Here is a 26,007-nt window from a genome sequence, read left to right as displayed (position 1 = left end):
TTTCCCAATTTACCTGCATATTGAAATCCCCGTGACTACTGTAACACTAACCTTTTGGCATGCAGTTTCTACCTACCGGTGTAATTTATAGGCCACATCATTACCACTGTTTGGAGGTCTGAATTCAACTCCCATCAGGGTCTTTTTACCCTTGCAGCCCCTTAGCTCTGTTTACAATCATTCCAACCCTTTGTTACCTTTTTCTAAAGATCTGATTTAATTTATTACCAACAGAGCAATTCCCCCACCCCCCGCATTCCTGTCTGTCCTTTCAATAGTATGTGTATCCTTGGATGTTAAGCGCCTAGCTATAATCTTTCAGCCATGATTCAGTAATGTCTACAACATCACACCTGCCAATCTACAGCAGTGCTGCAGTTTCATTTACCTTATTCCGTAAGGGCACAATGAGTGTAAGGGCACTTTATCTGAATGCCCGTAGTATTCAAGACAAGATCAATGAACTTGTGGCACAAATCAGTACCAAGGGGTATAATTTAGTGGCCATTACAGAGACGTGGATGCAGGGTGGAGAGGATTGGGAATTAAATATCCAACTATATAGAGTAATACAGAAGGATAGGCAGGAAGGTAGGGGAGGTGGGGTAGTGCTCTTAAATAAAGATGAGATCAGGGCCATAGTGGGAGACAATTTAAGGAGTGGAATGTTGAATCCATGTGGGTAGAGATTAGGAATAGTAAAGGGGAAAAAAAAATCACTGTTGGGAATTGTCCATCGGCCACCAAATAATAACATTGCAGTGGCACAGGCAATAAACAGAGAAATATCTGAGGCATGTGAGAATGGAACAGCAGTTATTATGGGGGACTTTAACTTGCACATAGATTAGTTGAATCAAGTTGGTCAAGGCATCCTTGAGGAAGACTTCATAAAATGCATTCATGATGGCTTCTTGAGCAGCATTTTACTGAACTTAGAAGGGAACATGTCATCTTAGATCTGGTCCTGTGCAATGAGACAGGTAAAACCAGTGATCTTGCAGTTGGGGATCCTCTTGGTAAGAGTGATCACAACATGATTGAATTTCTCTTACAGATGGAGGGTGCAAAAGTTCGATCTAAAAACAGCGTATTATGCCTAAATGATGGAGCCTACAATGTCATGAGGAAGGATTTGGCTAATGTAGACTGGGAACACAGGCTATATGGTGGGATGGTTGAGGAACAGTGGAAGACTTTCAAAGAGATTTTTCACGATGCTCAACAGAAGTATATTACAGTGAAAAGTAAGGATAGTAAGGGTGGGGAGAGCCAGGTTTGGGTAACTAAGGAAATAAAAGAAGGCATCAAACTAAAAGCTCCTGCATACTAACTTACCAAGAGTAGTGGAAACTGGAAGATCAGGAAAACTTTAAAAAGCAGCAAAGTACCACTAAGCGAGCAATAAAGAAAGGAACTGTAGATTATGAAAATCAACTAGCAGAAAATGGATAGTAAGAGTATTTATAATTATATAAAACAGAGAAGGGTGGCTGAAGTGAATGTAGGTTCCTTGGAGGGCGAGAAAGGGGAATTGATATTGGGTAATGAGGAAATGGCAGAGGCTTTGAATGACTATTTTGTGTCCGTCTGCATGGTGGAGGACACGTCTAACGTGCCAAAGAGAGATGTTGTTAATGCGATGAGAGGTGAGGATCCCAAAGCAACAGCTATCACTAAAGAGGCTGAGAAAACTTGAAGGCCTGAAGATAGTTAAGTCTCCTGGTCCTGATGGGATGCATTCAACGATACTGAAAGAAATGGCAGAAGTTATAGATGAGGCTTTGGTGATAATTTACCAAAATTCTCTGGACTCTGGGCAGGTTCTGGCAGATTGGAAGACAGTGAATGTCATGTCACTGTTCAAAAAAGGATGTAAGCAAAAGACAGGTAACTATAGGACAGTTAGTTTAACATCTGCAGTTGGGAAAATGCTTGAATTTATCATTAAAGGAGAAATAGCGAGGTACCTAGAAAGAAATGGATCCATCAGGCAGACGCAGCATGGATTCAGCAAAGGCAGGTCCTTTTTGACAAACTTACTGGAGTTCTTTGCAGATATAACAAGTGCAGTGGATAGAGGGGAACAGATGGATGTTATTTACTTGGATTTCCAGAAGGCATTCGATAAGGTGCTACATAAAAGACTTATCCATAAGATAAGAATGCATAGAGTTGGGGGTGAAGTATTAGCATGGATAGAGGATTGGTTAACTAATAGAAAGCAGAGAGTTGAGATACATGGGTGTTACTCTGGTTGACAATCAGTGGTGAGCGGTCTGTCAGGGGTCAGTGCTGGGCCCACAACTGTTCACGATATACATTAACGATCTGGAAGAGAGGATCGAGTGTAGTGTATCTAAGTTTGCTGATGATACTATATTGAGTGGAAAAGCAAATTGTGTAGAAGTTATGGAGAGTCTGCAGACAGGGAAACAAGTAGGGAAGTTATCGATTAAAGAGGAGGAAGTACTGGTGCTTTTAAGGAATATTAAAGTGGATAAATCTCCGGGTCCTGACAGGATATTCCCTAGGACCTTGAGGGAAGTTAGTGGAGAAATAGCAGGGGCTCTGACAAAAATCTAATATCTGCTGTATACTGGACATTCAAGAGTGTTAGGGAAGTGAAGTTTGTGCAGTGAAAATTATGACTGAGAAGGTGCTCGGAAAGCTTAATGGTCTGAGGGTGGATAAATCTCTTGGACCTGATGGAGCACACTCTCGGGATCTGAAGGAAGTAGATGGAGAGATTGCGGAGGTATTAACGATGATCTTTCAAGCATCGATAGATTCTGGCATTGTATTGGATGACTGGAAATTTGCAAATGTTACTGCGCTATTTAAGAAGTGTGGGAGGCAACAAAAATTAAACTGATAGCCTGACATTGTTGGTTGGGAAGTTGTTGAAATCAATTGTTAAGGATGAGATTACAGAGTACCTGGAGACACATAACAAGATAGGCCAAAGCTAGCATGGTTTCCTGAAAAGAAAATCCTACCTGACTAACCTACTGCAAATCTTTGAGGAATTACAAGCAGGGTAGACAAAGGAGATGCAGTAGACGTGATGTACTTGGATTTTCAGAAGGCCTTTGACAAGGTGTTGCACATGGGCAAGGTAAGAGCCCATGGAATTACAGGGAAGTTACTAGTGTGGGTGGAGTATTTGCTGGTCAGCAGAAAACAAAGAATGTGAATAAAGGGATCCTATTCTGGCTGGCTGCCATTTATCACTGGATTTCCACAGGGGTTGGTGTTGAGATCGCTGCTTTTTATGATGTATGTCAATGATTTAGACTATGTTATTAATAGATTTGTGGCTAAATTTGCTGTTGATACAAAGATAGGTGGAGGAGCAGGTAGTGTTGAGGAAACAAAGAGCCTGCAGAGAGACTTGGATAGTTTAGGGGAATGGGCAAGGGAGTGGCAAATGAAATGCAATGTTGCAAAGTGTATGCACTTTGGTGGAAGGAATAAATGGGAAGACTATTATTTAGATGGGGAGAGAATTGAAAATGCAGAGATGCAAAGGGACTTGGGAGTCCTTGTGCAGGATACCCTAAAGGTTAACCTTCAGGTTGAGTCGGTTGTGAAGAAGGCGAATGCAATGTTGGCATTTATTTCTAGAGGTATAGAATATAAGAGCAGGGACTCCTACCACACTTGGAGTATTGTGTGCAGTTTTGGGCTCCTTATTTTAGAAAGGATATACCGACATTGGAGAGGGTTCAGAGAAGATACATGAGAATGATTCCAGGAATGAGAGGGTTACCATATGAGGAACGTCTGGCAGCTCTTGGGCTGTATTTCCTGGAGTTCAGGAGGATGAGAGGGGATCTCATAGAAACATTCCGAACTTTGAAAGGCTTGAACAAATTAGATATGGCAAAGTTATTTCCCTTGGTAGGGGATTCTAGGACAAGAGGGCACAACTTCAGGATTTAAGGACGTCCTTTTAGAACTGAGATGTGGAAAAATTACTGTACTCAGAGGAAGGTATATCTGTGAAAATTGTTGCCACGAGTGGCTGTGGAGGCCAAGTCACTGGGTGTATTTAAGGCAGAGATAGATAGGTTCTTGATTAGCCAGGATATTAAAGGGTATGGGGTTATAGCAGGAGAGTGGAAATGACTGGAAGAATTGGATCAGCCCATGATTGAATGGTGGAGCAGACTCAATGGGCTGAATGGCCTACCTCTGCTCCTATATCTTATGGTCTTAAAATCTCATGATTCCTGGCAAAGTTTTCTGGGCCTCTATTTTGGAATAATCTTCAAAGTCAGTTTAATAATTTCACTGGTAGAGTGGACAGTAATAGACAAACTAGCCAACTGTACCTGTACTCTGTACTCTGTACCTGACACATGTCACAGTGTAACACAAACAATGCAGTGCTTTTGTTCATAATAAGACCTGATCTCTGGAGAATATATTTCAGCATATCCATTGGTAATAATCAACTTTTTGGATGGTCCAAAGCATAACTCTGAACAGAGAAATGTTGGGCAAGGGGCTAGCAACCCCATCCCACAAAAACACCAACTGAAGCTCTAAAGACCTTAGCCCTGGGAGAGGAAGAACACACCAAGAAGATGGGTTACGTCTGAAAACAACATGAAAGACTGTCTAGGACAGAGGACTCTGGTGAGCTACTGTCAGTGGCCTATGCCCAGTAGAAGTGATACAGGCTTATGTAAGTAATAGATGATGATGATTCAATGAGGGAACCAGACCCAGCCAATCTTCAGAAGGTGACCAGGAGTGGATAAAAGTTTATAGATCTCCCATTGAGAAATAAACATTTTTGAAACTTCTGTAACATGGGAGGATGTGATCAGAATCATTTTATTTAAATTAGCTCTAGAACAGATGCAGTGAGCTAAATGCCCCTTCCTGTTCTGTTATAGTTTCTATAAATATCAGAATGGCACATTAGTATTTTTTCATAAAATTTGCACTGATCTTCCGCTCCATAACCAAGTGATTCATTCCACCTATACCAGCCCCCCCCCCCCACCCCCAACTCACCCCATCCTGGGAAATCTTCCTATCTGGTTGTTTCCTAATGATCAAGATGCTGTAAAATTCCAAAACAACTCACAAATTTTATGTTTACATCAGCAGAAATATTAGTTGCCCTTAGCAGCATGGCAAATATTACTGTGTTTATACAACTAATGTAATGAAATTAACCTTGGAAAATTAGGGCACAAGGCTGGTGTCATCTTCAACCATCTCATAAACACATATGAAGGTTTGGAAAAAAATACATTTGACAAACTCCCACAAGATCTGCTCACTCAGATAATATCAGATTCATTAGGTCATGCAGGTCATTTGGACTGAAGTTGTTGTGTTTGCATTATTTCACTTTGAATCCAATAGGCATATTTTTTACCAGTACTTTCAGAACAGTATAAAGCCTGACTGACTCCATTTTGGTGCAGTCTGGCTGAGATTTCTCAAAAAGCAAAGCTTATGGAGCAAGATTTTCCTGGATTTGGACCCAATTTGTATTGATTTAGTTGATCTGTGTCTCAATAGGAATTATTATTGCTGGTTTTAATGCTTATGAGTTAATTAAATATGTATTAGTCTTGCTGATTCTGATTGATTTTCACGGATTCCTATTTAGAATTGATTCTATCAATATTTAGCAAGTGTGGGGTCAGAGTTCACTGAAAAGCTTCATAGAGTGAAATAATCCTCAAGTTGTGACATTTTGTTGAGTACATGATTTACTTTTCAGTGTCAGAAGTGTCAGCTGTATATTGACCACTTAGACAAGATGCCAATATCAAAATGCTGCTTGGATTAACTGACCTGTCCTGTGGAGAAAGGAAAGCCGTTTGTCAAACACATGAGATTTAATTATTATCACATTAGCACGTGGCCAGGTTGACATAATGATTTGGAACAATTGTCAGTGAACCTGAGAAGTTCTCACAGTGGATAAAAGAATATGGTGTGCAATGAAATTTGCCTGTTATTGCGTAGCTTTCAGCAGTTCCGAGTAATCAAGATGGTAAAGGATAACAAGCTGCACTTTGAAATCAGAGGCCTGCTAGTTATGGACAGCAGACAGCAAATCCATTAAGCACTTTGAGCAAGGGATGAGCACGTAAATTCCAACGCAAAGGGTTTGGAGGTTTCTTCGCGTATCCTGCAATCGAAAATCACCCATTTTATGATCCAACTTGAGAAACTCTCTGCAGACCCCTGTCCAACTTCAAACATTAGCAGAGTGGCAAAAATGTCAGACATGTGCATGCATGACATTAATCCCATGAACTGGCTTGGATCTCTTTGTCTCTCGAACAGCACCTGTGCTCAGTGAGGGAAAATGATGTAGCACATCTCATGGACATGTACCTCTCTGTCCATGAGAAAAAGTCACTGGGATACTGAAGAACTAGAAAACCCAAAGAACTCAACGTGAACTGAAACCAGGTTATCAAAGCTCTAGAATCAGGCATAAACCTAGAGTCGAGAAGAACAGCAATACTATAGCAAGCGCTACTGTTAAACTAAGCTTACTCAATTTAAGAGGCATTTGGACAGAAACTTAAATAGGTAGGCATAGAAGGTTATAGTCCCAATGCAAGTAAATGGTATTGATGTACAGTTTGTAGATGGGTAAAGAGGTCGGCATGAATGCCATATGCTGAAGGACCCATTTCTATGCTGTAAAACTATGATTTTATGAAATGCAGTCAGTCACAGATAACTAGCTCATCAATCTGCATCAAATTGCTACTTTGTAAATAATGATCTCTGCTATTACCAGATGCAAGTTCCATAAGTGTCCTTTACTATTTATAATATTGACTGTTAAGGACAATCTCAGTAGTTGCAGGAATGGATTGCAGGTTAAAAACTACTGGAACCATTTTGATGGATGTGACTCATCCATGTAATGGGGTGTATTATAGCTGTTGATGACTATGCAATACCAGTTACAACCAACATCTGAAAAATTGTAGCAACACAGTGGAATGCAGCTGCCTTATTGCCAAGAGAACTGTATATAGGTAATATCTGTGTGGAGTTTGCATGTTTCCCTGTGACCACGTCACTACTATGGCTTTCTCCCACATCACAAAGGTGTGCTGGGTTGTAGACCTAAGAGCTACTGTAAATCATCATAGTTAAATGGTTGGAGTCTCAGAGTAGGAGTTGTTTGGTATATGAGAAAGAGTAGGCTTCAAGCCAGGAATTAGGGAAATGTAATTAATGGAATGCACTGAGATTCAGTATAGCCTCAGTGCCTGAATGGCCTTCTCCTATGTCCATGACAAATATGAGAGAAATCCACCCAGGAGAAAAAAAAGAAAGCAAAAGTGATTCCCACTTGAGCGTATGCCTGGAGTAATAGTCATCCTACCTTTCTTTTTTGGTGCAGTGTGTGACACGTCCTACATGAAACACATGAGCTTTGCATATTACATATCTTACTAATTAATAGGCCTGTCATGGTCCCGATTGTTAATTCCTAATTGTTAATCTTGCTCCTAATTTTCTTTGATTATGCCACGGTCCCAATCATTAATTCCCCAAATTGCTTCCAATTCTCTTTGATGATGGTTTCCATCAAGAACTCAGTATAAGAACCTCAATGTCACAACCACTAGTTGCCAGTTCGTTGGTCTTTTTTTCCTGTGAGTAAACTACATTTCCTGACCGCTTAGAACCATTTGTTCTAAGTTTAGTTCCAGTATCAAGGTTTAACTCTGTTTCTCTGAGTCAAAGCTCCGTGTCAAGGTTCCATATCAGGGCTCCATGTTAAGATTCCTCCTGCTTGCTGTTCAGTGTTCATGCCCATGTAAACATCAAAACTCAAGTCTCTGAGCCTGTGTCCTGCACTTGGGTTTGCTCCAGTCACTCCTTATATCAAGTCAAGTCACGTCACTTCTTATTGTCATTTTGACCACAACTGCTGGTACAGTACATAGTAAAAATGAGACAACATTTTTTCAGAATGAACTGGCCACTATGGATCCAGTGGACACAAAGACCCTGCAACAACTCCTCGCCAGCAGGGCTTCCTACTGGGTCTGCACGATCAACTCCTCCGGGATGTTGTGGACAACCTCCGTTCCCTGTCCGCTAACGTAACGAAAATCGGTGACCAGGCGGATCGTGTATCCACTAATTTTACCCCATCCTCTCCTGGAACTCAGTCAAACCAGTCCAGACAGTCGGATTGGCAACCCCTATGTGTCAGCAACACCCCTGCCGACAGAGCCTCACATAGCGGAACCGGAGCACTACGCTGGGGATTTGGGGAAGTGCCGGGCCTTCCTTCTGCAATGTTCCTCGGTGCTCGATCAGCAGTCATCCACTTACTCCATGGACAAGTCAAAGGTAGCTTACATCATGGGCTTGTTGCGGGGAAGTGTCTTAGCATGGGCTATGGCAGACTGGGATAATCAGTCGGATATCTGCTCTTTATTCCCTGCCTTTATCGCAGAGCTGAGAAAGATGTTTGGCCACCCTGTCCGTGGTAAAGATGCCACCAAGTGTCTACTCACCCTCCATCAGGGCTCTCCTAGTGTCACCGAGTATTCCGTGGAATTCCGGACGTTAGTGGCTGACTCGTGGTGAAATGATGAGACACTCCAAGGAGTTTTCTGGAATGGCCTCAGCAACATGGTGAAGGACAAGTTGGCAGCAAGGGATGACACAGACAGCCTGGATTCATTGATCTCCCTAGCCACTAGGCTAGACAACCATCTTCGAGAACACCATAGGAAAAATTTTGGTCATCCAACACTGTTGGCCACTCCAGGGCACTCGTTTCTGCCTCCCGCAGGAACAAGTCCCTCTCCTTCTCCTGCTCCGAGAGTAGCTCCCAGACCATCCATTTCCACCAACCCGGGAGAGGAACTCATGCAGCTGGGACAGAACTGCCTCTCTCCCGCTGAGCGACACTGGAGATTGAGAGCGGGTGAATGTCTATATTGCAGCCGGTCTGGCCACTTCCAAGCTACCTGTCCCCTTCGGTCAAGGGGGACCCTGGTGAGCCAGACAACATTGCCTTCCATTCCCAGAACCCGGATGCAAATCCCGGCAACAAACAATCCCTGCCTCTGTCAGCTCTAATGGATTCCAGTGCTGAGGGCAATGTTCTGGATGAAGACATAACTTCCAGGGCTGGAATTCCTTAGGAGCCGTTGAGTGCCCCTCTGGAGGCCCAGGCACTGGATGGTAGACTTCTGGCCCGGGTCACACAATGCACACCATGCCTGTCTCTAATTCTCTCCGGGAACCATCGGGAGCCGGCCCAATTTAATTTAATTTCCTCCCCTGAAGCTCCTATAGTTCTTGGGTATCCTTCGTTAATCCACCATAATCCTCACATCGACTGGTCCACTGGGAAGATAGCCAGCTGGACCCTGTTCTGTCACTCCACTTGTCTTCAATCGGCCCTCTCCCCTGTGAATGTCACCACGACTTCGTCTGCCACTGAGACCCCTGACCTATCCAAGGTTCCGGCTGAGTACCACGATCTGGGAGAAGTATTCAGCAAAAAACAGGCCCTTTCCCTGTCGCCACACCGCTCGTACGATTGCGCAATTGACCTTCTCCCCGGGGTCCCTCAACCCACCGGTCGACTGTACAACTTGTCCCAGCCAGAAAGGGAGGCAATGGAGGTGTACTCTCTCACAGCGGGCATTATCTGGCGCTCATCCTCCCCTGTTGGCTCAGGTTTCTTCTTTGTAGGGAAGAAGGATGGCTCACTGCACCCCTGCGTTGATTACCAAGGCTTAAGTAGCAAAAAGAACAAATATCCACTGCCCCTTCTCAACTCAGCTTTTGAAACACCTCACAAAGACATCACCTTCTCCAAGTTGGACCTACGAAGTGCCTATCATCTGGTCAGGATAAGGGAGGGAGATGAATGGAAGACTGCGTTCAACACCCCACTTGCTCACTTCGAATACCTGGTCATGCCAATCAGCCTCACCAATGCCCCCACCGTTTTCCAAGCCCTGATAAACGATGTCCTTAGAGATTTCATTAACCGCTTCGTGTTTGTTCATTTGGATGATATTTTCATCTTCTCCAGCAATCTTCAGGAACACACCCCCCATGTCCGTCAGGTTCTGCAGAAGCTTTGGGAGAACAAACCACAGTCGGCCCTCTATATCCACGAGTTCAGCATCCGCGAATTCAACCAACTGCGAATCGGGAAAACCCGGAAGTGCTCTTCCAGCACTTGTTGTTTGAGCATGTACAGACTTTTTTTCTTGTCATTATTCCCTAAACAATGCAGTATAACAACTAATTTATTTAGCATTTACATCGTATTAGGTATTATAAAGAACCTAGAAATGATTTAAAGTATATGGGAGGATGTGCGTGGGTTATCGTGGATCGGGATCGAAAAAAATCGGAAGTTCTCTTGCTAAGTAAGTCAGAACAGGTACATCCAGTATTATTTAGCGTCAGTTAGTCAAACATTTGTCTTAGTATATCGTATATATTTTACCTTTCTATGCACATAAAACACTTAAGAACGTATGTTTCAGCACCGAGTTCAATCCAGTGACAGATCGCTATCGAATGCGATCTCCACCATGCCAGGTTGATGTGGAGGATCAAAAACTCAAAACCCCAAAACCCAATAATTAAGCCACTGCGTTGCTTAGTAATAATTGTAACTTTCAACGGGGCAGGGCATTTCTCACTTTATCCTTTAAAATTGTTCCGATCATTGACTGACGTAGCCTAATGCTTTTACACTGACTGATGACATTTCACCTCTTTCTGATCACTTTATTATTTCCACTTTATTTTCAATCGTGATCGTGATTATTTTCATGAACAGAAACACCGCGGATTCAGAGCTCCGCCGCTGGGTCCTAATGTCCACCGCACTCAGACAGGTTAAATAAGGGATTTGAGCATCCGCGAGGGATCCCTGGACATTCCTGGATTCCCTACTCCTTCATCTTCAACACTTTCCTCATCCATGATTTCCATCGGGACCATCCAGACAAGTCTGGTGGATTGACTGGAAGCTCCTGTGGGGGGGGGGGGGGTGTATTGTCATGGTCCCGATTGTTAATTCCCTATCTTGCTCCTAATTTTCTTTGATTATGCAATGGTCCCAATCGTTAATTTCCCAAATTGCTTCCAGTTCTCTTTGATAATGGCACACCTGGTTTCTATCAAAGTTTCAGTATAAGAACCTCTACATCACAACCACTAGTCGCCAGTTCATTGGGTTTTTTTTCTGTGAGTAAACTATGTTTCCTGACTGCTTAGAACCATTTGTTCTACAAACGTTTGTAAGTTTAGTTCCTGTTTCAAGGTTTACCTGTGAGACTCCATTTCTCTGAGTCAAGGCTCCGTGCCAAGGTTCCATATCAGGGCTCCGTGTCAAGGTTCCATATCAGGGCTCCGTGTTCCTGCTTGCTGTTTGGCATTTACGCCCATGTGAAAATCTGAACTCAATCTCCGCGTCTGTGTCCTGCACTTGTGTTTGCTCCAGTCACTCCTTATAACAAGGCCTTTCAGTAAAATTCATTGAACCAATAAATTAGAAGCAAATTAACAGACAAAATAATCACACCTCACAAGGTGTTTTATTATCATTCTATCAGAAGATACTTTACTTTTGCACCGTGTTAAATATAGTGGTCAGCATTTTCTTTGTTGGCAGAAAATAGGCTGACAGAGCATTGGATTAGCAATCATCTCTTTATTAGAAATGAAACATAGCATGCATTCTAAAGAAACAATTCAAGCAATCAATCATAAAAAATTCATTTTATTTAATCCAATCGTCATGAACAATTGCATTTTAAGATGCTGGGGAACAGCAGAGTACAATAATACTTTTGAATTATTAATACTTCAGTCCAGCAAAGTCCAGAGCCCATTGAGCTCCTATACTACTGTCGGTGTCAACATGAGGACACGTGAGGTCTTCTGGAACAAGTTTGTAATGCACGCTAGTGAATTGTTGAAGGATTTCCTCCATTATTTAAGATGGGAAATGTTGTAAAGACAAGGGACAGGCCCATGCACTGTGTATTTTGTTTAAAAATGCCATGATTGTTTTTCAGTTGTGGAACAATGCATACAATGGCTCTGGTGAACAAGAATCATTTAATTTGATCTAATGACTGCATCTAATACCTTACAAATGCATGTGTCAGCACCAAATGTTAGCATAGAACAAAGGCTATCTAGTTGGTTTAACTCAATTAGAATCCTGAAATTATTGAATAATACAATACAAAAATAACTCCAGCTGTTTGGTACAGCTATCCAATTAGTTGCAGCCTCTTTGCTCTTTCTCGTTGACCCTGTAAAGTATTTCCCTGCTATTATACTTCCTGTCATTTTATGGAGCCTGGGTGATACTGGCAAAAAAACCATTGAACATCCTTTGTTTAAAGCCCTTGAGGATTTACTACAGAGCTTGGATGAAGATTCTTCTACAGTGCTAATGGTAAAAGTGTAGGGTGTTCACCCAACAACAGTGAAAGAATGTCAATGTTGCTCTGATATGTGGCAAGCTTCTTCAATATGCAAAATGAGTGACTGTTGTCCAGGCATTGTTGTATGTAAGTTTGGGCCTCCATCTTCTGAGGAGCTGCTAGTTGATCTACAAACGTGTGTAGATAATATCAGCAAATGTCCCTTTTCTAATTATCTGAGGAAGGGGATGCCATTGATGACACCAGTGCAGGTCACTACCTTGATGAACTTGCAGCCAGCTATGTCCTGGAATTTGTTTATTGGCTGCAAAGCAGAACTAACGCTGTTATTCATCAATCTCATTTGAATCTCTAATCATTCAATTGCATTTCTTGCCAACTGAAGCGTCAAGGAAGATTGAACCATCGAGGCAAATGAGGAGGAGGCTGGGTTGGCGGTCACTCTTAATGGATTGGTCCGGGGTTGAGAGGCCAAGTTGGGATGGAAATCACTCCCCATGAGAGGATGCATCGGGCTGGAGGTCAGGAGGTCACTTCCTGTCTAATGAAGGCCCCATAGAAGGACTGAGTTTGAGCTGTTGCTCTCCACGATGCTGACGGAGGATGTTTGCAAAGTTCCGAGACAGATATGATTATCAGTGTGGACTGTAGTTTATATTGGTCTCCTTCAGTCTTTCTGTAATTTCTTCCTTGTTGTCGATCGGTGAGTGGCTAAAATGTTACTTTTTCTGGGTGAGGGAAGGGTTGGGTGTTTGATGTCAATGGCACTGTTTCTTTTATGTGGGAGGAGCTTGGGAGTTAGGGGTTTGTTGTTTTAGCTGCTCTGTCTGGGTGGGCGATCTGTTCATTTTTGTGTGAGGGAGATGCTGGGGGTGGAGAAGTTGGGATTTGCGAGTTATGTTTCTCTTTCTTTTTCGTGCAGTAGTGGGGCCTCAACAACTTCCATGGTTGTTCAGTATTTTATGGCTATCTGGAGAAGATGAATCTCAGACCTGTACCTGTGTACATTCTTTGATAATAAAATTAACCTTTGAACCAGAGAGAAGGTTTCTTCTGGAAGTTACCATTGAATCTATTTCCACACCCACTGAACTTCAATCAACAATTTTCTTATTCCAGGTTCTTAAACCCTATTTAGCTGACTCCTATGAAACATCTCAATTATGCCATTTTAGCCTGCTTCAATGTGAGCAAACCCCTGCAGATTCACCATTCCTCTTGTATAAATGAACACTCTCATTCTCGGTATCATTGTCCTCGATCTATTATCTAAGACTGTTTTTTAATTTTTTTTTCTCAGCATAACAAAACTTTCAATTCCCAGATACATTTACATTTACATTTCTTCCCCTCACAGATATCAGCTATCAGAACACTTCCATCAAAATACAGACATCACCACAACATCCTATACAAAAGCCCTTATTAGCATAGCACACAGGTTTACATCTATATACTGCAGAAAAGATTGCCATGTTTTATAAAAACTATTTGTTTTTCAGTGTACTGTATTATACATGTTAAAAAGTCCAAATGAATGTATTCCATGATTAATTTACACCAACCAAAGAGTCCAGGGCCTTATCAGATATCCAACAAAGTAAAACGTTCTTCCTCGCACAAAAAGTCAGGACGTTAAAAAGTTTTTCTGATGTGCATTAATAATACGACTGCTGGCTAAGCCTAACAGAAAAGACACTGGGTCCAGTTCAAGCTCTATCTTCAGAATCTTTTCCATTTCACCCAAAATATCACTCCAGTATGCCTGAAGTTTGGGACAAGTCCAAAAACAGTGGGAGAAATTTGCAACATTTATTTTACATTCAGAACACATTGGAGGAAACCCCCCTCTTAAATTTCGAGAGACAATCTGGAGTCAGATGGGCTCTGTGCAGAATTTTGAGTTGCAATGCTTTAGTTCTACTATAAACTGAAATCTTTGCAATACCACAGATGTCTTCCCATGTTTCATCTGTAATTTCTACTCCCAGCTCTTCCTCCCAGACCCTTCCCAGCTGCTCAGCCTCTCCACAAGAACACTCCCTCCGGATGCTGTAAAAAGTACCCAATATGAATGATTCCAGTCATTTTCACCCAATAAACACTTAAAAAAAGATGGCAGATTTGTTTCTTTCATCTGGAACAAAAAAAGGCCCTGTATTAAAATGTCTAAGTTATAGCTTCCCAGTAGTCTAGGGGGTCTGGATTTTCCAGATATCAATTAAGTTCCTTTTTATCTTACGTGGTTGACTGGGTTTGCAGGGACCCCTCCTCAATTTGGCTGGACATTGAAGCTTCACAAGCAAAATGCCCTCTTATTAATTTGCTTTTTCTCACTAAGATGAAACTAGTTAAGGAATATTGTCACAATCCAATAACAATTAATGCAGTCAGGGCTTGGAGGGCAGTGCGACAAATTGAGGGCAATGCAATGAAAATATCACCCTTCACTCCAATAACCGGGAGCCTAGATTTTCAGCCTGGCATACTGAATTCTGGATTTAAACTTTGGATTTCTAAGGGTATTTTTCATCTAGGAGACTTGTTTGATGAAGGAACGATGATGTCTTTTAGTCAAATAGTACTGAAATTCGACATACCTAACAGGGATCTTTTCCGTTTCTTTCCGATAAGAGATTATATACAGAAAAAAAACATCATTGTTAGCTGATTTCTATAGTTCTGACATAGAAAAGAGGGTGTTTTGTTCCAAGGGTGAAGTCTCCATCTAAGCGACTGCTTTCTTTTCTAATGCAGTAGTTAATACTGCCTCTTCTAATTCTTAATATAAAAGAAAATTACTCCTCATGTCACTATGTTCAACTTGCCCTGCCATACTTGAGTTAGTTTTAGACTTCACTCTGTATTCAGTGTGCACACCTATTTCATATAACATTACCCAGTCTATTAGTACGTCCTCTTAAAGTCTAGAAGTATTCTCTTCATTTACCATATTGAGTTTTCTCTTATACAGATTTTGAAATTAAACTCCCTGCATCCAGATTAGCTATGAATAGAAACCTAGAAAACCTACAGCACAATACAGGCCCTTCGGCCCTCAAAGCTGTGCCGAACGTCCTTACCTTAGAGGGCTACCCATAACCCTCTATTTTTCTAAGCTCCAGGAGTCTCTTAAAAGACCCTATCCACCACGGCCACCGGCAGCCCATTCCACTCACTCACCACTCACTGCGTGAAAAACTTACCCCTGACATCTCCTCTGAACCTACTTCCAAGCACCTTAAAACTATGCCCTCTCGTACTAGCCATTTGAGCCCTGGGGAAAAGCCTCTGATTATCCACACGATCGATGCCTCTCATCATCTTGTACACTTCTATCAGGTGACCTCTCATCCTCTGTCACTCCAAGGAGAGAAGGCCGAGTTCACTCAACCTATTCCCATAAGGCACCCTCCCCAATCCAGGCAACATCCTTGTAAATCTCCTCTGCACCATTTCTGTGGTTTCCACAACCTTACATACATTCATCCTAATGCCAAGCTTCATGGAGATTAAGCAACAATCCTTCTAATCTAACACAACAGATCATTAGCACTTTGTATCAATTTCATGTCCATGCTACCAGTGACCCTTTAATTCCACGGTTTTTAGTTTTCTAAACAATTTCACTATTACAAAGCCTTCCAGATTCACAACAACCTTTTGCCTCTTCATCTAAGAACTCTAGTCAAACAAGTCAAACATAATTTGCTTTTAACAAATGCAACCAAAATTTATCTATCATTTGACCTCTTGTAAACATCTCCGCTCAGTTAGCAATTTTTCAGTGGATTATGTGGTCAACTTTGACAAGGTCACAAGACTGCTATAGCATTTGCCATAAAGTTGCCAAATAGTTCTGACCTGGATTATTATTTCCAAAATTTCCTCCCGTACTGTATGTCTTATTCTTCTCTTCCTTTTTTTTTAACAGGTTTAACATTTTTTTAGCTATTACTTTTAGGTACTATCACATTTGCTGAGATTATTGGAAAGTTGTGCACCACACAGTTAGAGTGATATAATGCAGCAATATCTCTATCATGTGACTCAGACCATCTGACATAGGAGCAGAATTAGGCTATTACAAGCTATAAAGTCTTCTCTGCCATTCAATCATGACTGATTTATTTCCCCTTTCAACCCCATTCTCCTGCCTTTCCTCATAACCTTTTCATACCCTTTCTAATCAAGAACACATCAACCTCCGTTTTAAATATATCCAAAGACTGGTCCTCCACAGCTGCTTGTGGTTATGAATTCCATAGATTCACCACCCTCTGGCTAAAGGACTTCCTTTCTACCTCTGTTCTAAAGAAACACGATTACATTCTGAGCCTTTGCCTTCCGATCCGGGACTCTCCCACTATCAGAAATATTCTTACAACAACCCTATCCCCTGCTTTCCCTTTACTTCCCAATCCAGAAAATAAATTAGACTCCATCATTACATTTTGATGACCTTTCATTGAACTGCACTGGTTACCTCTCTATTACCAGCCTTTTTGTATTTTGTATACATCACCCTTTAAACATACATTATTTTTATCACTTTTAGCACCTTTTCGGTACTGAACACGTCACACGTGTTTGCACATTCAGAGGAAGTGGAGTCAAGCTTTGTTAGGTGGACCAGATGTTAGAAAGGTCTCTTTATGTCCCAATGACGCTCACGCTATCTCTGGGGTCGAACTGCAACATTCAAGCATCCTGCATACTAGTACAAATTAAAATTTCCTCGTTATATACAGTATATCCACTCAGAAGGTATGACAGAGGAATCTGATTGCAAATTAATTTGACTGTTCTGAACATCTTGGCTTGCTTAACGATTTTCCAGTGGCTTACATGGCCAACTTTGACAAGGTCACAAGACTGCTACAACTGTTGCCGGGCTTCCTCCAGATACAGTGACAGCCACACTGAAACAGCTATTACTTTCTTAGGTGAAGGACTTCAGCTTTCTTCCTAGTCCTTCTGAAGAGCTGATGTCAAAGAAGTCTTGAATAGCTTTAAGCAACAAGAATAAAGCTCCCACACAACTGCACCATGTCTCAAACTGGGTTAGCTAAATAAAGCCAATGGCAAACCAACTTCATCCCAAGTGAAAGCAACGGTGATTAAAACAAACAAAATAAATCACCCGGGACAGATGTTGCAGGAACATGCTGGGATAGAAACTCCAAAACAGAATGTTGCTCCTCAGCTGATAGAAGATTTAACCAAGGGTAGAGCAATACTACATTCACTTCTGGATTAAGCTCAAGGTCACACTCAGTCTCAGCTTCCTGGTCTAAAGAGTATTATCTCTGTCATATCTCACATAAGCCACTCATTAATAAGGAAGTAACCCGAGATCTGTGCTCACAGCAGACTTTGAATTCTGTTCCATTGTTTTACAGAGGCAGGTGAAGTGAGCATGTGAAATTTCCTGTTTTCTTGATTGCATTCTTTATGTCGCTCTCAGTTTCAATTCCTTTTGATGTAGAACACCATCAGTCAGAACTGGTTCTCTGAGCAATCCCATTAATCCCAAATCCCGTTTTATTTTCATGTGTCCATGAACTAAATTCTGAGTCTCCTACATCGTCTACATTAGGCTTAATTTACAGGGGCCAGTTAACCTGCTGAGTGGATGTGAGAGGGAACTGGAGCGTCTAAAGCTAACAGTCTGCAGTGCACTTCCTATTAGAAAATGCAAGGGTAATCTAGAAAGAGTGCAGGGGAGATTTACAACTATATTGCCAGAACTGGAGGACTTGAGTTATGGAGAGAAGTTGACCGAGCTAGCTGTTTATTCCTTGGAAAAGAACCTTATTGCAGTGTTTAAAATTATGAGAGGCATAGATAAGGTAGATAGTTACAGAGTTTTCAGCAGGATAGAGTCTGAAACTATGTGGTGGAAATTTAGGGAAAGAGGGGAAAGATTTAAAAGGGACCAAAGAGGCAATGTTTTCACCCTGAGGCTGCTGAGTAAATGGAAGTGGTCGAGGTTAAGAAGCACTTGAATAGGTACATGGAGGGGTGGGGCTTGGAGGGAAATCAGCTGACTGTAGGACATTGGGACTAGCTAAGGTGCCACAATGGTCAGCATTTACTCATTGGGCCAATGGGCTTGCATCTGTGATGCATTGCTCTGTGCAGGGGAAGGCCATGCAGTAGTTAATGCTAGGACCTCTAGTCATAGATGGGTCATTTGTTTTTGAGACGAGGACTCAAAGTTCTAAGTTCCTCAGCCAGGGAAGACATTCTCTCAATACCTATTTCCTTGAGACCTCTAATAACTATATATTTCAATATATCCTCATTCTTGTTAGCTCTAGAGAACAAAGAAAGTATCTACTCATTTTCTCCTCAAATGACAGACCTGTATCCCATGTGACAGCTTTATAAATAATTGTTGCGTTTCCTGTTTAGCAGTTATATTCTTTTTTTTAGGGAAAAGGATCAAATGTGGTCACATCAAGGCCTTATGTAATGGTACAGTCATCTTCACTCTTGTACTCAAATCTTTTTGCAATATATTTGTCATCCTAATTGCCTCACAGCACCTGCATGTTAGCTTTCATCTGCACCAGTGGTAAAGCTTTTAACATGTAGGTCTTTACTATTTCAAAGCTGTTTTCAGTAAATTAGGATGTTAATCTTATCTCTCTCAAAAATCAGTGTGTTCCAAGCTGTCAGAGCTGTGGGTCTGATTTCTTTCAGATTTCATGCCGTAAACCTTTGCTTTATATCAAAGCTCCTTAATGCATTCCTACCTCATTAAACAATTTATCAATGAAAAAATATAACTGTCTCTCAACGGATCATTACCAAGTTAGACAGTTTGTATCTTGAGTTATTACATTGGTGTATTTGTTTCCCAGTCGAGGCAACTGACCCCTAGGAGATAACTAAGTCTTCAGGCAGGTCTGTCAGCAGTGTTTTGCATTTGATTACCTGCTCGTCACTTTTCTTGTGGTATTTGTTAGTCTTGAAAGGGGCAGTTTTCCGCAAGAGGATTGTGCTGTATTGTGCTGTAGGTTTTCTTTTTCTAAAAGTTTTGTTTTCTTGGCTACTGATACAAATATTTTGTAAGTCAAAGTAAGTCACAATTTCTAGGGAGACCCTTCATATAAAGTTTGACAGATGCCTGGGCTTAATGTGAAATTTTGTCATTGAATCATTTTACAATCTTTGATTCTTCTACTCAAATAAATAAGTCCATACTGTTATAGGTAAACAAAGGCAAATGTAGGTTGCTGGTCTACACATTTGATGTTCACTTGAGGTTTTCACCACAGTAATCTGATTGCACAACTATCAATAGTCATATAGAATGGAAACAGGCCCTTTAGCCCAAGTGATTGAGGCCATAAGGTGACATACTGATCATGTCTTCTAGTTGCATCCAAAGTTTATTTCCATCTTTCTCTGCAGGAGCAGTGGAGTATTGGTGTATTTCACACATGTTCTGGGCTATGGTTGAATAGCTAGCTGTTTGTGCAAGTAGGGGTATTTAGGTTGGAGATTTGCAATTGCAAGGTTCCAGTGGAGACCAACTATTAGTTACATACAGCCAGTTTTGTGCCAGGTTATGGTGCTGAATGCAGTAGAAAAGATAAGGTATTTGAAGATGCATTCATTCATTGACTTTAACCTGGGCATTCCCAACATGAGGTCCACTGTTCCTTTGCTTAATGTTATTTGGGTTCATGGCATAAAAAGGGTTGAGAGCTCCTGCTTTAACCAAAATTTTATCTCCATCCGACTGTCTCTTCGCATTGAAATCCAGTAGCAACTCTTCCCACTCTCTTCAGGACATGGAAATGGAAGTCATGCCTCCCTTGGCTCCCATGAAAACAAGACTTTACTCTCCTTCTGCCTGCCTTGTTTCAAGACCTTCACGCTGCAACCATGGACTCTCTCTAATATCGTACATATCTTCACAGGATTCCAGTTCAGCTGTGGAACGCCCGTTAACATCTGCTGCAGCCACAAGAACACGTCCCCTTTAAGGTGTGTAGGCAGGCTTTATGCATTATAGATTTGCTTTATCTTATACTGGGCCTTCATGAAATTGGGTCCTTCATCAGATAATAAGCTAATTAACCAGGCAATTAACAGTGGCTATTTGCTGCAATTATTCTAACAAGCAGACTGCACAAATGGAGGATGCTTCCAACATCAAAAGCAATGGGTAGCAGTTAATCATCATCCCTACTTTTAGGGACTGTTTAAGTTAGTCCCCTTCATCTTCTCAACTGTGTACATGAAAAAGAAGAATGTAATAATGTTTGCCACAATTTCTGCCTTGAAATTTAAGGTTCTTGTCTGGATGCAAAGAAAAACAATGATCAGTGGCCAATCAACCTTTTAGTTTGAGTCACACACTGTTGTAAAATTTAGCCATGTACATAGCCCAAGATGCAAAATGCCACTTCATTGGCTGGTGTGAGGTAAAGACTTGTTATTTGTAGAGTACACAAAGAAATTTAGATCACATGCGCTTATGGGAGATAAAGGTGATAGGGATGAAGCAGGCACTCAAGGATTGTTAGAAAGTTTGCTGGACCAGGATGAGAATCACATGGAATGGTTTGCAACTAGAAATAGGTCAGATTTTGAGGTAAGTCATTGTTCAGGTGAGTTTAGATCAGCAAAAGAGTGATGAGTGTTGGAAAATGAAATGCCCAAACAGGGCAAATTTGATGAGAGCAGTAATCAGAGATGAGAACCTGGGGAGCTCCTGGACATCAACATCTCAGAGGATTTATCCTGGGCCCAACATATTAATGCAATCACGAAGAAGACACACCAGTGGCTATACTTCATTAGGAATTTGAGGAGATTTTCTATGTCACCAGTGATTTTTAAACCTGATTCTGATAGTGATTCGGATTTGAGTATGTGCATCAATAAGGATTTACCTGAGGTTTGTTTCCTGTGCTAGGCTTATTAGCTTAGACAATCTTTAGAGTTATCCCTTAGGAATACTGAGGTGAGTCACAGACTTACTGGAAAGCCTGTTTCTACAATGTACCATGTACAAAAACCTAGGATGTCCTGATTGACTTAGCACATCTTAGGAAGTTGCCTTGTCTCTTGACGTGTTTGTAAGGCCATTATACAGAGGGTCTTCAGTAGATCACAGTTAACCTTTGATGTTTTAAAAATTATATTTTAGTTTTCATTGAAAATAAATCATGTAGAGCACAAAATCAAGGCATATGGCAATCTGGTTCCAGGACTGCAGTGTTAATAGATTACCATGGGTGCCACAATAGTGTAGCAGTTGGTGAGATGTTGTTTCAGCTTAGGGTTTGGGGTTCAGTTCTAGCGCCATCTGTGAGAAGTTTGTACATGAACTATGTGGGTTTCCTCTGGATGCTCCAGTTTTCTTCCACAGTCCAATGATGTACCAGTTAGTAGGTTAATTAGTCATTATAAACAGTTCTGGGATTACTTACTTCAGCAATTGTCCTGTGATTGATCTAGGATTAAATAGGTGAGTTGCTGGATGGTGCAGCCCATTGGGCTGGAAGGGCCTGTTTCACGCTGTATCTCTGAATACAAATAAATAAAAAGCATCTAGTTTATCGTTCTGACATTTAACCTCTTTATGTAGCCATGTTTTATATTGTCATCCTAATAGGTAGAAAAAAACTACTACTGGCTAAGATGTCTGTCATTCTGTTATTTGACAGTGTTTGTCTCTGTAAGAGAATGTAAACATTTAGGAAAGCATTGAAAATAGTATATTTTTGACCTTGTGTGCACTATGTCTTTGACGATCATTTCTTGCCTATCAGCTTCCTGCTGTGTATCAGAAAGTTTAGATTCAGACAAGGTTCCACCTTAAGTTCTATGAGCGTGCCAATACAGCATGTTTTGTTGAATTATAGACGCGTCCTGAAACTTCATCTGATCAATGCACACATTTCCAAAATATGCTGCAGAATTTCTTAGCATTAATTTCTGATCAATACTGGCTGTAATTTCCACACTTTTACCAAGCAGTGCAGTCTTGGGTGAACGGGGAATAATTTTTGAGACTTCTGGTGTGATTTATTTGTATGTAAATATTGTTTTGATACAAGCAAGAGGTTCTATGTTTTCTTTAAAATTCTTTTCTGCTCCTCACTAGTTTGTCAGCCCCATCATGGGCACTAGATTACTCGGCACTGATGACATCTTCAAAAGGCAACTGTAGTGTTGCTGCAAAACAACAAATTTCGCAATGTATGGCTGTGATATTAAACTTGATTTAGATTCTGTCTTCTCTGCAAAAGAGTGAAAAGTGATTCAGAATAAAGGTGTATCTATGGGAAAATATTGACTGCATCGGCATAATGATAATAAAAAAGCATGAACTATTGGAAGAACTCAGCAGATCAAGAAGTATCTGAGCTGGTAAAGGAATTACCATTGTTGACATTTGACAATGTCATTTAAGGTCAAGACCTTACATCAGGAATCAGAGTGGAAAGAGAAGATCACCAGTATAAATAGGAGAGAGAGAGAAGAGAGACAGGGGCCAATAGATAATAGGTGGAATGAGCAGGAATGAATGATGATAGGCAGAAGGAGGAAGGTGGGGGAGGTTCTCACCACTTCCCCTTTCCACTTTAAACCAGTTATCTTCCCTCTCCACATTCAGTCCAACTCGAGGGTCACAACCTCAAACAACGGGTTCTTTCCCCCCACAGATCTAATTGAGCCTCTGAACCTCCTTAGCTGTTTGTTTTGTTTTGCTCCATATTCCAACATCTTCAGTCTCTTGTGTCAACACTGATAAAGTGGCATGGAAGAAAAAAATGCAAATGGCATCTTTTATGGCACACATAATGCCACCAACAATTATTTAAAACAAAAACATTGGTTCCTAAAGCTAGGTTTAAAGAAGGCAAAAGATTATTGTCAGCAAAAAAAGTATATAATTTTATCACTAGCCTTTAAAGTCTGCAATGAGTGAAACTAGTTTATTTTAAAATCCCTTTCCATTGCTAAGAAATGCCTTCCCAATTTACCTTTGCATTGCAATGCACTTAATAATGTTATGCTTGCACTGTGCACTGTTATCAAAAATAGGTAACGTTTTGCTTTTACCTCTTGTATGAAGTTTCTTTAGTAGATTGTCTAATGTGCTTTGAAGAGATCCTCAAGAAATAATTCCCAGTACAACAGTACTATTTGGACATTCTTTTTCAAATGCCAGCTGATTGTGAATGCCTTATTTCTGGATGGGACCTGGAGTGCTGGTGGTGGCATAGTTTATTGTTTTGGATTGGTACAGCAAATAAAATGGACATGAATCTTCCTTTAGCCACTGGACTAAGGGCTTGATTGGAGGATGCTGAGATGGTTTTCCTCATTGTGGTGTCTAAACAAGGGGGCGTGGTTTCAGAAAAAGGGGTCATTCTGGTCAGATGGAAATGAGGATTAATTCTTTCAATAGTTCTGACTGTTTGGAATTTCAAAACTACTGGAGTTATGAAAGCAGAGCAATTGAATATATCAAGACAGAGTTCGTAGCCTTTTGAACTACAGGATATTGAGGATTATGAGGGAAAGCATGAAAGTGGTGTTGAAGGCAGCACTGAATCAACCATGAATTTAATGGATTATGGAGCAGGCTAAAGAGGCCAAAATGCCTGTTCTTACTTCTGTACCTTATGTTCTAATGTGTGCTTGTGCATCTTACAAAGCTGTAGTTCAAGCCAAGAGGGGTAGAGTTAATTTTAATGTTGTGTCCAGTAGGAACCCGACTTATTCATTAAATGTTATTGGCCACTGACCAATAGACATGGGAGGTACATAAAATGGCAGCTGGTCATTATGATTCAATTTTTCTCCAAGAAGGTGTGGTTATAAGTAACCCAGTGACAATAAAAGACTGCTATTTATGACAGTGCTATACCTGAAATATTGGTAAGCAATTGTTGTTCACAGCACAGTGTTCTTGTGCGCTACAGTATATTAATTTGCTTTCCCTCTACATTTCAAGGACTCTATGTGATTAAGATTTTGTATATTTATTGTGATATTCCTTGCAAATGATGTTTGTTTGTGTGTATGTAGTACCTGTTTTAATGTTAAATAAAACATTGTTTTGCCTGTTGGAGATGCAGCCAGGCACAGATCACTCCCAGCAGTCAAGTCTGGATGGTTGAGCATTTCTTCATCATTAAATGCAAGGGTTTCAAAGGTACATTTAATGTCAGAGAAATATATACAATATACATCCTGAAATTCTTTTTCTTCGCAAACATCCACAAAAACAGAGGAGTGCCCCGAAGAATGAACGACAGTTAAATGTTAGAACCCCAAAGGCCTCCCCCAGTTCCCCCCTCCCACAAGCAAGCAACAGCAAAGCAACAATCCCCCCTCCCCCAACAGCAAAAAGCACCTGCACCCTCCACTGAGCACTCAAGCATGCAGCAAAGCATCAAAAAGATGCAGATTTGCAGTACCCCAAAGATTACTTATTTGCTTGGTAATTAGACATACAATAGGCTCTCTCTCTCTCCCTAATAAGGGAGAAAGAGGTGTCTCCATTTCACAGCGAGAGGGGAGACATAACAGAACAACTCACTGATTTATGGTGTTAACATAAATATGGTGGGACCAACTTTACCACCCAGTGCCAATTACTTGTCACCTATCAGGTATACAGTTCGTATAAGACCATAAGATATAGGGGCAGATTTAGGCCCTTTACCCTGTCGGGTCTGCTCCACCATTCCATCATGGCTGATCCCAGATTCCACTCAAGCCCATATACCTGCCTTCTCGCCAAATTGTTTGATGCTCTCTCTCATGCCACTGTAATTCCCTTTATTTGATCATGATGTATATGAGTTATGCTTCTCCCTCTCAAACTTCATATTATGATCACTGCCTCCTAAGTGTTCCTTTACCTTAAGCTCCCTAATATGATTGGGGTTATTACACAACACCCAATCTAAGATTTTGCCTTTCCCCAAGTAGGGTCGGGCACAGGCTGCTCTTAAAAGCCATCTTATAGGCATTCATCAAATCCCCTCTCACAATCTAACACCAACCTGATTTTCCCAATCCACTTGCATATTGTTCCCCCATTACAATTGTGCCATTACCTTTTTTACATGCTTTTTCCCAGCTCCCTTTGCAATCTCAACCCCACACCTTGGCTACTATTTAGAGGCCCATAAATGATTCCCATAATGTGTTTTTTACTTTTACATTTCTCCATGCACAAAGATTCAACATCCTCTGACCCTATATGTCACCTCTTTCTAAAGATGTAATTCCACCTCTTACTAACAGAGCCACACTACCACCTATGCCTTCCTGCCCGTTCTTTCAATACAAATTACATCCTTTGATGTTAAGCACCCAACTATGGCCTTCTTTCAGCCATGACTCAGTGACGCCCACAATGTCATTTAATTGCGCCACGAGTTCATCCACCTTATTCCAAAAGCTATGCACATTTAAATACAACACCTTCAGTCCTGCATTCTTCAATTATACCCAACCATTTGCTTGTCCTTCCTGACATTCATGTTATACTCATTATCTACTTGTAAAC

General features: G+C 41.1%; 1 protein-coding gene across 6 annotated transcripts in view; it reads left to right on the top strand.

The window, feature by feature from the left end:
• The window catches only part of ptprt (protein tyrosine phosphatase receptor type T), a 1,496,000-nt gene that overhangs the window by 255,949 nt on the left and 1,214,044 nt on the right, over positions 1-26,007 (top strand). For 4 of the 6 annotated variants that reach the window (XM_059980709.1, XM_059980707.1, XM_059980708.1 and 1 more), the window contains exon 1: positions 4,388-4,693. The exons of 1 other annotated variant lie outside the window; for it this stretch is intronic. In XM_059980709.1, the coding sequence (XP_059836692.1) occupies positions 4,615-4,693 (79 nt within the window). In that variant the 5' untranslated portion in view covers positions 4,388-4,614. Of the gene's footprint in view, positions 1-4,387; positions 4,694-26,007 lie in introns of those variants that run through there. One more of the 6 variants, XM_059980710.1, reaches the window with a different exon arrangement.

Source organism: Hypanus sabinus, chromosome 9 (genome assembly GCF_030144855.1).
Source record: "Hypanus sabinus isolate sHypSab1 chromosome 9, sHypSab1.hap1, whole genome shotgun sequence".
In the NCBI taxonomy this organism is placed as follows: Eukaryota; Metazoa; Chordata; class Chondrichthyes; order Myliobatiformes; family Dasyatidae; genus Hypanus; species Hypanus sabinus.
This window is presented reverse-complemented; position numbering and strand designations above follow the sequence as displayed.